Consider the following 16,244-nt stretch of genomic DNA (forward strand, 5'->3'; position numbering starts at 1 on the left):
ATAACAGCAGCAGCACAATTTTGCACAGAATGCCATTTCCTTACTTCTTTTTAAAAGCCCTCCAAGTGAGAGCTGAAAAATCTCCCTAGTGATGACATTGCAGCGATCCCGTTCCCCAAAAGTCCACAATTATCCATTAAACACCGGAGTGCATCTCCAAGACTTAGATGGTTGGCCACAACTCATTTGGACCATGTCCCCCTAGAGTTTTATTTTCTTGCCGTACTCAGATTGCTTGGGAAAAACTCCAAATCGCTTTAACAAGTAGCACTCTTGGCGAAGCGTGCCATCTCACCACTTGAGTGATAATAGCAACAACCACAAAAGTGACTATAGCGGTACAAGGCTTTTCCAAGGAAGCTCTTTGGTGGGTGGTTCGAGGTAAACTAAAGGATGCCCTTCTGCACCCAGAACTTGGTTGCGCTGTGGAATCCACCCACCAAAAAAGCTGTAGAGCTTGTTTCCAGATTGGATAGCTTTAAAAGTCATATTGGAGGAATTTCAGACTATAAATAGCTGTCCTTCATTATTGCTATATGTGAGTTCCAGCATGACAGGCAAGGTGCTGTGCAATACAAGAAGGTGAGGTCCAAAGGCTTTATGCTCGGCTTAGAGATTGATTGGGAGCATTTGTTTGGCCACTATAATCCAACATATTGTTACTATATCTGGGCTGCAGAAATCTAGAAGACTGCTATACGGCAGCAAAGAACTAGAGGTTTTGCTAACCTCTTTGCTAACATCTTAATGATAGTCTGTATTTTTGCAGCTCAAATGTGATAGTCCAAACTTGGTCATATGGATATAAAAATGTGACTTAGTACAGGAAGTTTCTTACATTCCTGACAGGAAAAATATTCTTTTCTGATGTGAGCGATTGTTAAAGCAAAAGAAAAGGCCAGAATCCATGACTAACTCTGCAATTCTATGCATATTTGTGCTTCTATATTGCATTTTAGTTAGTATGTTTAGGGGCCTAAAGGAACTGAAAGAAAGATTTACCAAAATAGTCCAATTTCACACTATTGTGAATAGAGTAGTGGAGACAGATCAATCTATATTAACCTAAATCTCCCGGTTTTGATTCCCTTGACATGGCAAGAATTATGCTGCTTGACTGGAGTTTATACAGTCTAAAGCTTGCAAAATTCAGAAAGGCTTGATTTAGTGACCCATGGAAGATAGATGGCTTAACTCTTCTAGAGGTGGTTTGACTCAGTGCTTTATGTCCTTCCCCGATGGTTGAACAAAACAGCTCCTTTTCCTTCGCTCCAGTTCATCCCCAGAGAAAAGTAACAACCAAACACAGAGGTTTTGGCTCTGGGCTGCCCTACTGGATCCCCAGGGCCTTTTAATTATTCCATTTCACAGGGCTCTGATACATTCACCCATTTCAAGGCCCATCCAGTTGTGACTCTTCCTCAGGTGACTAGAGCAAGAAAAGAAAATTGTATTTCCAAGCAGTGGTGAATAATCATGTCAGTCCTTGAAGTTCCAAGAAACTGCGAGATAATTTTCTCAGCAGGGGCAAAAAAGTGTCTAAGGTTTCTCTTAAACCTAACATCTCATGGACACCCAGGGAAAATGAATTCTAATTCACTTCATGAAATCTTAGCCTGCTCATTTCTGTAGGATCCCCAGTCACATAAAACCTAATCAAGGTGGTAATCAAGCTGTATAAGCAGAACTGGTCAATTATATGGTTGACCTGTACTGTAGCTCAATTGCCTAAAAATTGCCCACTGGTTTTCTAAGGCTAATTATCACAAGGGCAGAGATTGTAGGAGTTCTAAACTATAGACTTTAGGCATTCTTGATGCAATTCATGGCAACTTGTCTAAGGGTGGTAGAGTCAACATTTTCTCCTTGGCTCTATTTACTTTAGCTGTTTTCCAAAAGGGTTTTGAACTTTTCTTCTCCTGGTAATGGCAGTGATACATCACATGCACAAATTTCTTGCTCAAGGGTGGAAGGGGAAAAAAATTATTAGCAAAGAAATTACAAGTATGGTTTTATATAATGCATCCATATATTTCCTGGTGTTTGGTGCAAGATTTAAGATATCAGTGTTCTTGTTTGATCTAGAACCAAAATGTTCTTCCAAAAGAGAAGAACCTTTCCTTCAAGTTGAGCTCAACTCTTGATGAATTCATGGACACATCTATGTAGTTGTCTGGCCAACAACATAGAACTGTATTGCCTTCTTCTGGGATGCTTGTTTGACTTCCCAGTCTATTGTTGTCAGGCTTAGCCCAAGAATGACATAGAACAATCTATCCAGAGTTCAGTTCTTTATTGTCTTACACATAATAAACAAAATCTTGCCAGACTAAACCTTTACTACTCTCACCCAACCGGATATCCTCTGGGACATTCTAGGGAGTGGCTATCTGTACTCTCTTCCTCTGACTCTTGTCCACATCCAGGCTGTGTTGCTTCTTGTCTTGTCCCCCATTCTGGAATATGCTTCCTCCTTCCTGGGAAACTTCTTCATTATTGTAGTCCATCACACCACTTCCCTCTCCATGAGCACCATCCCTCACAATTATACAGCCCTAGTTTGCTCCCGAAGTCTTCTATCCAAGAATTATCAGGCTAGAACCTGTCTTAGTTCCACACCCAGATAAAGTTGGCCAAATGCTGAACATTGTTTAGATTACAAAGGTGAGAGAGGCCAGCTTTGAGAATGGCATCTGTTTTTCTTTTAGTGACAGTTGTTGTATTTGCGGAAGACCAGACATAACTGGTTAAGACTGAAAGGGAGCAATCAGTAGTAGTATTAGTGTCCTATTCTAGGGTGTGTTGAAAAACACACCCCCAAGCACCAACAACTGGCAAGGATCCAAAGAATCCTTTTATTAATTCTATAGCTACTGTGTTTCCCCTAAAATAAGACCCTGTCTTATATTTTTTGAACCCTGAGATAAGGCCAAGCGCTGTAACAAAAGCTACAAAAGTAAACTGTAAAATCGGTTGTCAGGAGTGAAGAACTGGCTTTTTCATTTGTTTTTAATACCCCCAAGTGTAAAAATATTACTTTTCTGAACTAAATTGCCCCAATCTGTTCTCTTTATATAGTGAACCAGAGGATTTTTGTTCAGGTGGACAATTTATTTGGCTGCTGAATTTGTTAGCATCTCAGTTCTTCTTTCGTTGGCCTTTAATTACTTTAGGACTACAGTAGTTTCAAGGGATGTGGTGGCTCAGTGACTAAGACGCTGAGCTTGTCGATCGAAAGGTCGGCAGTTCAGTGGTTCGAATCCCCAGTGCCGCATAATGGGGTGAGCTCCCGTGACTCGTCTCAGCTTCTGCCAACCTAGCATTTCGAAAGCACATAAAAAATGCACCTTTGTTGGGAAGGTAACAGCGTTCCGTGCGCCTTTGGCGTTGAGTCATGCCTGCCACATGACCACCTTGGCCTTATTGCCATGCGCCTCAAAAGCCCGATTGGGCTTATTATCAGGGGATTTTACATTGAATCACTGGTCTCTTACACACAAAGAAGCCTAGAGCAAGAACCAAAAGTTTGCATAGACCTTAACAGATATTGATCAATAACAATTTGAACATGTACTACTGTAAGCAGATCCCAAATACAAAAGTAATTTCTTTACACCTGATAAGGAAACAAGATAACTAGAAAGGAAGACATGGACAATAATGTGAAATCTTTAACAGATTTAAAAGGAAACCTTATAGCTTTAATATATAGGTTGAGCCCAAATCCTGATTTTCTAAGAAGCTAACTATGCGTTTACAAGTGGGAAAGATAAGGAAGCATGGCAGAATATATCCTTTGATCCAGGGATGCTATTCAGCAGGTTCTGACAGGTTCTAGAGAACCAGTAGCAGAAATTTTGAGTAGTTTGGAGAACTGGCAAATACCACCTCTGCCTGGCCCCAGAGTGAGGTATGAATGAAGATTTTGCAATATCCTTCCCCCAGGAGTGGGAAGGGAATGGAGATTTTGCAGTATCCTTCCCCTGCCACGCCCACCAAGCTATGCCCACAGAACCGGTAGTTTAAAAATTTGAATTTCACCACTGCTTTGATCCCTTCAGGGTGTAAACTCTATAATCAATTAAGTCATAACCCGGCCCAGATTGGCAAAATAATAAAAGTTCTATTCCCAAGGAGCTACATAGGAGATACAGCAAGAACATACAGCTAGTAACATTATATTCCAAAGCATCATTATACGACCGATTCAGTCTGAGTTCTATCTTCCAACTCCAAAGTTGGGCCAAAGATATCCCTGTCTGCTTGCAGAGGCAAGCAATGCTGGACTAGATGGACAAAGAGCACTAGAGCTTCTGGCGCTCTTTGGACCCTGCAGTACCTGAGGAGAACAAAGCAACCACCTCAGGCAGCAGATGCCGGGAGCACATGAAATGCCACAGAGTTTCAAGGCCCACTTGGTCTTGATCTTGGGATCAGATGATCTGAATGACTATCTCTTTCCCCAATTCATTGCTTTGCCAATCTCGGTGTGGTGATCTGTTAGGCTTAATGCATGCCTTCTGACGCATAATGTCAGAATGGAAAGGCTGAATCCCAGAAGGGATGTCTCTAAGCATGGGTATGGTACCTCCCCTTCCCCTTGATAATAGAATAGAATAGAATTCTTTTTTAGCCAAGTGTGATTGGACACACAAGGAATTTGTCTTGGTGCAAACACTCTCAGTGTACATAAAATAAATAAATTATGAATAAATAATAATAAGTTACTATATAGGAATTGCAACATTTACCAATTGTTTTGAGGAGAATTATTTCCTTTTTTCCCCTTCAGTGTGTGTATGCAGGAGGGCATGGTGGGGTGGGGAGTGTGGAATGATGCCCTTGAGCTCCCACAGATTCAGAGGGTCTGAGGTTTGGGCAGCCTGAAGTCGTGCCCTTCCAAACCATTATCTGCACCTTGAGATGCAGCTGTTTCTGTTCCTTCTAAAAGGACAGGCAAACTAAGGGCTTCTCTTGCCTGCTTTGCTCAGTGTATAAAACAATCTGGGTTTCCAAGCGTAGGAAAGCAACAGAGCTCCAGGCAAGCACCAGAGAATTCAAAGCAGACCCATTCTGCCTGCTTGCCTACCTCCACCTCTCTCCCTTTGCTGCTTTCTCCTTGAATTGTCCTTGAGGTTGCTGCAGCCAAGGCTGGTTTCATTCTCTGCTGCAGGGAGCTGCAGGCTTTTTCCCATCGTACTGAGAAGGGAAGGGAGGAGGGGAACCAGGCAAGGAAGAACAGGGCAGCAGGCAAGTGCTACAAGGAAGGAAGGAAAGAAGGAAGGAAGGAAGGAAGGAAGGGGAAGGAAGGAAGGAAGGAAGGAAGGAAGGAAGGAAGGAAGGAAGGAAGGAAGGAAGGAAGGAAGGAGCATAGGAGAGGAGAAAAAAGCAACCAAAGGACAACCAGGATGAGAAAGGAGTTAGACGATCATCCAGACAGAGAACCCAAGGCAAAAATTGATCTTCCTGGCTCTCGCTGACACAGAACAAAAATCAACAAGCATTCCTGGATGATCCATATTTCCTGTGCCTGTGCCCTTACCACTCGGCAGACATGCTGTCTTTTGCCCACCCCACTCCTGTCCTTTTCTCCTTTCCATTTCTTGCCTTCTTTTTTAGTCTTTCTTTCTGTTCATTCCTTCCTCCCAGGCATTAGCAATTCTACTGAGTTTTCTCAGCCCTGGATTTGAGGGCTGTGTCTGATAGGGCACTCTAGTGGTGACCTGGTGGTTCATTCTGTATACCTATTTGTTTGGGGGTGGAATTTGGGATGATGCAGTTGTTGCTGTTGTTTTAAATTTCATGATAAATGGCCCAGACTATCATTCTTTCATTTTTATATCTGTTAACTGGCTGGACAAGGGACAATAAACTGGAGCTAAATTCTGATCTGATCTGACCAAGGCCTTTGTAGTTATCTGGTTACCATGAGGTTCAATAAGCTTGGCTGTCTAGTTCCTCAACCATGGCGTACATTGGTCACCATGGATCATCCTTGGGTCCCTTGTATTGGATTCCTGTAAGATCTTTTATTGGAAGAAGGATCTTCGAGAAGGATTCTGATTTTGACAGATTACATTGCCTTCCTATTCCCTATTGAGCCCAGGTCAATGTGCTAGATCAGGGGTTCCCAACCCTTGGGCCTTGGCCCACAACTGGGCCATGCAGATGGTGGGCTTTCTTGCGTGAGCAGTGGACCGGCAGGTGTGCACACATATGCACAATTCAACTTGTCAAGCTCACATAAATTGAGCAGCATATATGCATGTGCATGCTCATGCAGCCCGATTCCCCTTCCACCTCCCTGGGCTGCCAAGCCACAAAGGTTGGGGACTGCTGTCCTAGCTGCCTGAGGCCATGTCCCCACTTTTATCTAACATGCCCTGATGATATCTTTCTTTCTTTCTGTCAGGTCCTCCTGGCATGGCCTTCATTTTATTCCCTGTCCATGAACAAGACAGTCAAGTTATTCTTAGCTGTACTAATGTTAAAGTGATGCCTTCCCTTATTCTGACACCATCCAAGGGCACCTTTGAGTCCTATAAAAACCTCATAGGTTTTGATTTTCTGATTGTACATCATCAGGTAGGGGTTGACTCTTAGCAATCACATATAAATCTTCTCCAGAGTGATCTAACTCCAACCTGCCTCAGATTTAACAACACAACCATTACCACTGTAATTTAGTCCATCTACTTTGCTGCTGGTGGTTGCCTCTTTTCTCCCATTTTCCCCAGCATTACAGAGTTCTCTGTAGAATTTGGTCTTTGTCCATCAATTATCTTGGGAAAGACAGATTGCTAAAGTTATTTGAAACAGACAGTGGAGTAGAATAGAGATTGGCAAGGAAGTCAGCCAACTTCATGCTCGTATAGATTTCTGCTGACTCAGGGATGGGCGGAGAGCAATAGAACTTGGTGGTGGAAAGGCCCTGAAACTATACCAACCTGCCAAAAAACTGTCATCATCATTCCTCCCACTGCTTCTTTCCAATCCTATTCCTCAAGTGGAATAAGCTGCTGATCTGAAGGTAGGGGAGGACCAGAAAAATGACTGATGGGCAAGAATCTAAGGCAGGAAAGATTCACCTTTTCAAGGAAGAGGAAAATTCAGAAGACTGTTGGAGATCCTTCTGAACCATAACTACGTAACTACTGCTGCTCTGATCCATGGAAGAAACTGAGCATATTCTATAGGTTCATCCTATAGCCATGATGGCGAACCTATGGCACGCATGCCCAAAGTGGCATGCAGAGCTATGTTGCCTGACACGTGCAGCGTCGCCCGTTCCTCTTCCGGGCTTCTGGCGCGCATGCACACACGATGATCAGCTGGCCTTTTTGCATGCGGCAGCGCCAGAAATTGGAAGAGCTGGTCTTCCGTTTTCCTGTGTGAGCATGACTGCCAGCCAGCTGATCATCGCACAAGCATACCCACCAGAAACCCGCAAGAGTTGCTGGCTGAAACCGGAAGTTCATTTTCGGGTGCACGCATGCACCCTGGGCAGCTCCAATTCCTGGTTGCGGCCCAGATGCATGTTCAAAGCGCAGGTGTGCGCAAAGGGCCGAAAAGGTTCACCATCACTGCCCTAGAAGAACAGAGTTTTGCAAAAGGGTAGATCAAATGCTTTGAATCCAATGTAATGTACTGTATACAAAATGGGTGTTAGAATAATTATTGTTTTTCAGGAAACAATAATGATACTGCTTGGGTTTTTGTTTCAGAAGAAAATCACATTGTGCAGTGGTGGGTTGTCCCTGGTTCGGACCGTTCTATAGAACCGGTAGTAAAACCGGCGGGAGGCTCCGCTCACCGACCCCAATGTCATCAGAACGCTTCTGCACATGTGCAGAAGCTTCTGCACATGCGCAGAAGAGCACGCGTGTGTGTGAGCAAAGCAAGTGCGCACGCGCGCAGCCCCATTGTGAACCGGTAGTAAAGGTAGGTAGAACCTACCCCTGACATTGTGTTGAAGTGTTCCCTTTTAAGCATGTTCAGTACTATAATATTATTATGAGTTGAAGACATATTATACAGAGGACATTCCTCTGTTTTGTGAATGCACAAGTTGTCACCCAGCAAGGGGTCAGAAGCAGTTGCTAAAAGTTGCATTAAAGAATCATAACTGATTTTGGGGGTAAAATTGATTACACAAAAAAAAAATGAACAGGCAGAATAGTTTAATTTAGTTTATTTGATTTGTATACCGCCCTACTCCCGAAGGAGTCAGGGCGGTGAACAGCCAAACAATAAAATACATAAATACAAAAAATTTAAAAACCAGATAAAATCAAATTAAATCATTTTGGCCCAGACAAATTAAAACACCCCAATAATTTAAAAACAGATTAAAATTTACATATTAAAAGAGGGAGGAGATTAGGCCAAGCCTGTATAGTAGAACTACTATACTACTATAGTATAGTAGAATAAAGTATAGTTTATTTAACATTTATTTAACATTTAACATATGGCTTTTAAACCTGCATGAAATGTATACATGGAAGTGGATGTACGGTGTGTGTACCTTTTGGAAAAAAGAAAAATAAATGGCCCCATTCCCTTGATGGACTGTCCAAAAGGTTGCCCATCTCTACTCTGGACAAAGACTTCTTCACTGGAAGCCCTGTCCATTCCCAGTCAATTTAAAGACGGTGCTCTGTGTGAAGGGGGAACACCAAAGGCTTTTGAGATACCTACCCAAAATGGATACTTGGTCTCCAAACTGAGTAGCAGTTTTTCTGATTACAGTCTTTTCTACTCATTGGAAATTTATTATATTTCTTCTTTTATCCATTTCTGAGTTTATAACTCTAGTTTATAACATCACCAAGTTCTATGAGCTTTTTAGAGCAAAAGAATAGGAGATCAGTCCATGCAAATGAGTATACAATCTATAGGTTCGTCAAGCAAGAGGTGAGTTCAATACAACGTGAGAAAATGCTGGATTTTGGAACGTGATATTGATGAAATCCATAAGCCTGAAGACAATTTTCTTGCCTTGTGCTGGGCCCTTTGCCCCTCCTGATTTAACTAATAATAATGCTAGTTCACAAAAATATTTCTGTTAGGAAGCACCGACCTTATATGTCCTTTTTATTGCCTGTCATGTCTCCAGGCTCCAAGAGTAACAATGGGGGGTGGGGGGTGAAGTCTTTGGAAGAGTGCCAGAGTCGGAGGAGAAATTTTGCCTGGGCTATATCTATGTTTGCATCTTGTTTCAAAATGCAGTAGGCCGTGTGGCGTATGAGTCTGTGTGATGTAGTTGGTTTTTCATCTGGCTTTGGAGTGTACAGCATGAATGTTTTGTCTGTTTGTATTTGCTAGAGATGGTTCATTTTTAACATGTTGGGCCTCTGGGGGCATTACTAGTCCCCAGGCTTCTGAAGTTCAGACCCAGCTTCTATTTTGTATTCTGTCAGGCTTTTTGTATCTCTCTGTATATCCCTCCATTATCCTTCTGTGGAATGTGTGTTAGAACAGAAAACAGCAATCAAAAGAATGGATCTGTATTTTGGCATTTTTATAACCGTTGGGGCTCTCTTTGGACAAATACTTTTATCTCTTTAGTTTACATTTGGGGAGGTAAATGATTTGTGTTTGGTAGAAAACACTCTTACAAATGGATCTACCCATCAAAACATTGGGTACCATTTCACCATATGTTTCCTCCTGATGATTAACATCTGATCCGAAAAGACTGAGGTACTTTAATTCCTGATCCTGGCATCCATGGTGCTACTTTTTTTAAAATTCTGTGTTTTAATCCAGAAGCTTCTTTACGGACAATAGTGAACAAAATTATTTATCATCTTGCCAAATGGACTTTTTATTGTCTTTTATCTTGTAAACTGTCAGGAGTAGGAGCAATTCAATGGCATACACCTTTAATAAATTATATTATCATCACCACCATGTTGGGAAAAGTTTCTGCTTCTACTTGCTTTACCTGAACAAGATATTAAGACCAGTGGGTGGGATTCAGCCAATTCGCACCACTTCGGGAGAACCGGTTGTTAACTTTCTGAGGAGTTTGATGAACTAGTTGTTGGAAGAAATCATTAGGGCAGAGAACCGGTTGTTAAATTATTTGAATCCCACCACTGATTAAGACCACAGAGGAATAAGCCAGATTTTTTGTAGTCAACTGGTAAGCCTAGAAGGCAAAAAGAAATTGCACCTACACGTTATAATATCCTGTGAAACCGTACTAGTTAATGAGAGAGATAGCTCCGTTGTGGCTGTGTTAAACAATTAACCCTCTTTCAGGGTTTGTACAATTCACTGAGCTTTAAGCTGACTTTAAGCTGAATGAGCCTCACAAGACATTCTCAACCACATCCACACACACAAAAACCCTTACCAAGGTTAATATTCTCCTAGAGTGACAAGTGCGAACAAAATTGATAAATCTAACTAATCTGATTATGTAAATACAGTCTGTAATAAAGGGTGACAAGCATAATACAAATTATATGTATCATATTCTTAGCAGATAGCTTTTCTTTTTTTTTTAAATAAAAATTTGTGCCCTCCTGTTTCTATTACTATTAGAGTTCATTTGGGAAGTATTGTCTGCCATCCAGTGTCCAAAATCAAATGATTTTGAACCTAAATATCAGATTTAGGAAAGAATTGATCAACACTTAACCATTTATGTTTAATATAATTGCTTAAACCAAACATGAAAATACACTATTATTACCCTTATATATACAAAAATGTGATGTCATATCAGTGGTGGGTTCTACATTTTTTTACTACTGATTCTGTTGGCGTGGCTTATTTTGTGGACGTGGCTTGGTGGGGAGTAATGCGGCTGGGTGGGCGTGGCCAACTTTTTTTTCTTTTTTTTTTACTTTTAAAAGCATTTTTTCTACAACCTTAAGCGATTGCAGAAAAAAAATGCTTTCAGGAGCCTCTGATGATCAGGCAACTCAGCTGGGATCGCCAGAGGCTTTTAAAGGCATTTTTTTTTCTACAACCTCTTCGGCTGGAGAGGTTGCAGAAAAAAATGCTTTCAGGAGCCTCTGACAATCAGGCAACTCAGCTGGGATCGCCAGAGGCTTTTAAAGGCATTTTTTTTTCTATAACCTCTTCAGCCGGAGAGGTTGCAGAAAAAATGCTTTCAGAAGCCTCTGACGATCCCAGCTGAGCCACGCGATCATCAGAGGCTTTTTTTTTTAACTTTTAAAAGCATTTTTTCTGCCGAAGAGATTGTAGAAAAAATGCTTTAAATTTTTTTTTAAAGCCTCTGATGAGGTGGGTGGGGTAAGCAAGCGGCGACTGGGCCGGGAACCGGTTCGGGGGCATGGCCAGCCAATGTTATTACCAGTTCTCCGAACTACTACAAATTTTTACTATCGGTTCTTATGAACCGGTGTGAACCAGGAGCAACCCACCACTGCATCATGTACCTCCCAGTTCTTTAGCTAGTATTTGCCTTTTGATACCTTCCCAAGAACCTAGAAAATTGTAATATGTCAATATAATATACCTGCAGATTCAAGCCGTGTGTCTTTTTGTAATTGACAGATGGATTTTTTGTCAATGCATAATTTCTAAGTGTCATCCAAGGTTTTTTGGGTTCTGACACGCAATATGCTGATAGCCATTGGGCCCACCACTTCCAGTTTATGCCATAATCTTTCAATTTTTTAAAGATCTTCATACTTTGTGATCTTCTCCAGTTTTTTGCTTTCAATTCCACAATACCCTGATATTGCCATATCAGTTATCTGCACTTTCTTCCACAGTTAAATCTGGTGTGTTATGGGCAAAGATTTTATCAGTTTGTTATTCAGAAATCTCACAATATTTTAATTTGCTTATTTTCAACTACTTTTTCAAGTGTATATGCCCAGCAATTTTTCATTACTGGCACATGATAATTTTTACGGATGTTCCAGTAAATCATTTTGGCAATTCTGTTATGTTATTGTTTATAAGCAGTTTGTGCAATCTGCTTGCATGAGCTGAGTATATTATCTACTATTTCTTCTGCTTCTTTGCTCAATCTGCATTTTGAATAATTTGTTGGGTTTTTTTTTCCCAATTCTGACATTGGTTGCATTAACTTGAACAAATTCCTCTTGTGTAGCCAACATCAAGCCTTCACTTTCTTTTTTTTTGATGTTCCAGTTGTAAGCCATTCCCAAGTTGTATTTTTATCCACTTCATTATTATTATTCCTTTCAGATATTAAAGGGCTTACTGGGCTGAGCAAACACACTGAAGCTCACCCAAATCAGCTTGCCAGGCTGACTAAAATAACACCTTAGTTTCTTTTATTAAACAAACTACATATTTTTTTAGCATCCAGAGTACCCAGCCTCTGTAATTTGAACTGCTGCTCTATTGCCTCCTTGTCTTGAAAAGCAGAGGCACTGCTCTGGCATCTCAGGGCCAGGTGGGGAGGGCATTTGAGAGCAAACTCCAGGTTGTCATTCCTGCTGCTTGCCTGGCTCTCTGGCATTTTTAATATTTAACAAGGGCCTAGCAAAGCTAAGGAAAGGTGAGCAAAGGAAGAGAAGACAACTGCAGTGCCACCCAGTTGGCCCTTTCATTTCCCAGGAGCTACTGAATCCCACCTGGGGTGAAGTCCTCCTCCTTCACCGCAGGTGCCAAGTCTTTGAAGTGCCAGCCTATACCCATTGGCTTGACATTCACAGCTTCCAGAGGAGGCTAATGTCCTAACACTGCAGAGAGGGAATCTGAGGGGATAGCAGCCCAATCTGGGGCAAGCCTGCCCTGCCTCAGTATGGTACTCTTGCTTGTTCTATTGGTAGACTCTGAAATCCTACCCTTACTTGACCAGACGTGTTCAGGCTGACAGTGCTGTGAATGAGAAGTTTTTCAGTTCCTTTCCGGACTTCTCCTCATGAAGAGGAGAAGGGTCCTTTGTATATGGTAGTTTTGATTGGGTGAAAACACCCAATTTCACGATTTCATCCACTTTCACGAGACGAGTCCTTCACTCCTCTGCTCACAACAGAATACCTTATACCACCAGGCTTGAAATTTTGGGCTTAGACAGCTTAGAACTATGTCGCCTTCGACATATGTCGCCTTCGACAAAATTATCTGCTCCAACGTCCTATCTGTCAATGACTATTTCAGCTTCAACCGCAACAATAGATACAAACTTAAGGTACACTGCTCCAAACTCAATTGCAGAAAATACGACTTCAGCAACCGAGTGGTCAATGCTTGGAATGCACTACCTGACTCTGTGGTTTCATCCCCAAACCACCATAACTTTAACCTTAGACTGTCTATTGTTGATCTCACCCCATTCCTAAGAGGTCAGTAAGGGGCATGCATAAGCGCACCAGTATGCCTACCGTCCCTGTCCTACTGTCCCCATTTATTTCTACCGGGGGTGGGTTCTACTTACCTTTACTACTTTAATTTGCAATGGGAGCGCGTGCACGCATGCACATGTGCTGATCATCAGTTATGACATCGGGCAGGTGGGTGGAGCCTCCTGCTGCTTTTACTACCAATTCTAAAGAACCAGACAGAACCAGGAGCAATCCACCACTGATTTGTACCCATTTCCTGTATTCATAATCATGTTTATACTTATACCTGTTATCTTATACTTGCTTGACAAAAATAATAAATAAATAAATTAATTAATTAATTAATTAATTAATTAATTAATTAATTAATTAATTTTTAAAAAAGCCTAGGAGCACCCCTGGCTAGGAAGGAGGTGGAAAACAAAGAAGGAATATTTAGGTGTGAATTCTGGGGATTTAATAAGCATGTAATAGTGAAATGCTAGAGAAAATACTTTCTTCACAAAGATGAACTACCATATGTAGGCCAGGACGCAGTTTACATAGCTTTATGCTCTGGACTTAATAGCTTTACTGAGGGTCTGTTTTAGATGACCTTGTGTTTTCTTTTCTTTTCTTTTCTTCAAAATACAATAGAAGCCATACTCCCTCTGGGGGAGGAGGGCCCTCCTAATCATTCTGCAGTGTGGGGCCTAGACCACTGTCAGCTTACCTCCACCGTTTATCCTGGATGGTAAAATTACTTGTGATTTGTGATCCAGACCAAGCTGATACAAAAATCATGGAAAAGGAAAGTAGTACCAGGCTCCCCATTTGGACTGAGGCATGGTGTCTGTTGCTTGCTGAAAATGACTACTGTTACCAAATTTATTTTACAATAAATGGGCTTTAGTACACTCTCTAAAAGTCAGAGATTATTCTTGCTTTGTCCTGATGAAATGCTGACAGAATTCCAGAAAAGCGTTAACTAACCTAGTTCTTCTATTCCTCTGAATCGGATTTTAAGTTGGGGGGGGTAAAGGGGGATGGAGAATAGAAAGCAGAAATGTGTTGCCTTTCCTTTACAATTCTGCAGTAGAAGGAAGACCCTTTCTCCCCCATTAACTCCACTTAAAACTGAAACTTATTAGATATGCAGGATCTGTCCTCCAAGCCATAACTGAGCACTTAAGAATATAGAGTATCTCTTGCTGATTTTTGAGCGGGCAAAGCCATTGGCTAAGAATCCCTTCTTTAGACTTAAACCCACACTTACTTTCTTTTATTTTGTTCTATAGGGCTTAAAGTGTTGGGTTGACATCAGGGCATCCAAGTTCAAATCTACACCCCAGTTCAAGTCCATCCCAATCCAACCTACCTCACCAATGGCTGTTGGTTGGGGGAGGGGAATGGGAGAATTATGGGAACAAAAGGTGATATAGGCATTCCTTGACTTACAACCATTCATTTTAATCACCATTCAAAGTTACAATGGCACTGAAAAAAGTGACTTATGACCGTTTTTTACACTTACAACTGTTGCAGCATCCCCATAACCACGTGATTAAAGTTTGGATGCTTGACAACAGGCTCATGTTTATGACCGTTGAAGCGTCCTGGGGTCGTGTGATGACCTTTTGTGATCTTCTGACAAGCAAAATCAGTGAGGAAGCCGGATTCACTTAAGAACCGTGTGACTAACTTAATAATTCTAGTGTTAACAAATGAGGCAAGAAAAGTTGTAAAACTGAGGTAGACCTCACTTAACAACTGTCTTGCTTTAAAAAAAAATTGGGCTCAATTGCGGTCATAGATCAATGACTACCTGTAGAAACAAGAGCTATAAATTAGATATAAATCTAAATAGATAAATGAACATAGCTTATCTTCCTGTTCCTATGGCATTGGTTACTTCATCCCAGATCATGATATAAGCAGCCTTATACCGCTCTTTTCTATACTGGAAATCACCCAGCAATCCACTAACAAGAGAACATCTAGAAAGCTAGGAAACTTCACCTACATAGCAACAGTAATTTTAATTTCCAAGCAAGAGCTAGAGTTATCTGAGGTGGGTTGGTAAGTGCATACCGTAAACCTTTCCCTTCATCTGCAGAACTCCACTTAAAACATTAAAAGCATAAACCTGGGTCATCATAGAACGTCTGGAGAACACAACAGCCTTCTCCCCCCTGGTAATTTATGGCTGGGGACAATGGGCATTGTAATCTAGCTCCTGAGGTAACAAATTGGGAAAGCTGATTAATGCATTTTTCTCCTGGTACATTGACATTCTCTAGCCTCTCACACAGAGGCCTAGCAGACTTGCTGCTTCATTCTTACCACTCTCTTTTTTTGACCCCAGGTCTCTCTGATAACACAGCTGATCTGGAAAAGAGAAGACAGATCTATGGACAGAACTTTATCCCCCCAAAGAAGCCCAAGACTTTCCTGCAGTTAGTGTGGGAGGCACTTCAGGATGTGACCCTAATCATTCTGGAAATTGCTGCGATCATCTCCTTGGGACTGTCTTTTTATGCTCCACCGGGTGAAGAAAGTGAAGGTAAGGTTGGATCCCTGCCATCTCTGCCATGACAACCTCACATGGATGGAGTTCCTCATTTCAAGAAATTGCAAAACATTGCTCTGGAGTATTATGGAAAATATAACTGAGTGCCTCCATTGAAACCTCCCACAATGCCCCATGGCCATCCAGTGCCAGAAAATGTTTGATTGATTAGAGTATTTACTGAATATACCATTCTTGTCATGCAACCAAGGCCAATTCACAAGACAGATCCCTAAAATAAATCAAGCAAGCTCCTCATCAAAGCCATAAAATAGTCAGTAGAATTTGACCCATCATCTACAGCAGTAATTAAATCATCCGCAGGTCACTACCAGTTCGCTGCCCGGATATGTGTGGTGCACGCCAGATGCGTGCTCTGCGCACGCATGCGC

General features: G+C 41.6%; 1 protein-coding gene across 7 annotated transcripts in view; it reads left to right on the plus strand.

Annotated features, from left to right (window-relative positions):
- ATP2B3 (ATPase plasma membrane Ca2+ transporting 3) overlaps positions 1-16,244 on the plus strand; it is a 131,580-nt gene that overhangs the window by 51,650 nt on the left and 63,686 nt on the right. For all 7 annotated transcript variants that reach the window (XM_034434193.3, XM_034434194.3, XM_034434196.3 and 4 more), the window contains one exon: positions 15,649-15,846. In XM_034434193.3, coding sequence (XP_034290084.2) covers positions 15,649-15,846 — 198 coding nt within the window. The remainder of the gene's footprint in view (positions 1-15,648; positions 15,847-16,244) is intronic.

The sequence above is a fragment of the Pantherophis guttatus genome, chromosome 2 (genome assembly GCF_059756535.1).
Source record: "Pantherophis guttatus breed Tessera chromosome 2, ASM5975653v1, whole genome shotgun sequence".
Lineage (NCBI taxonomy): Eukaryota > Metazoa > Chordata > Lepidosauria > Squamata > Colubridae > Pantherophis > Pantherophis guttatus.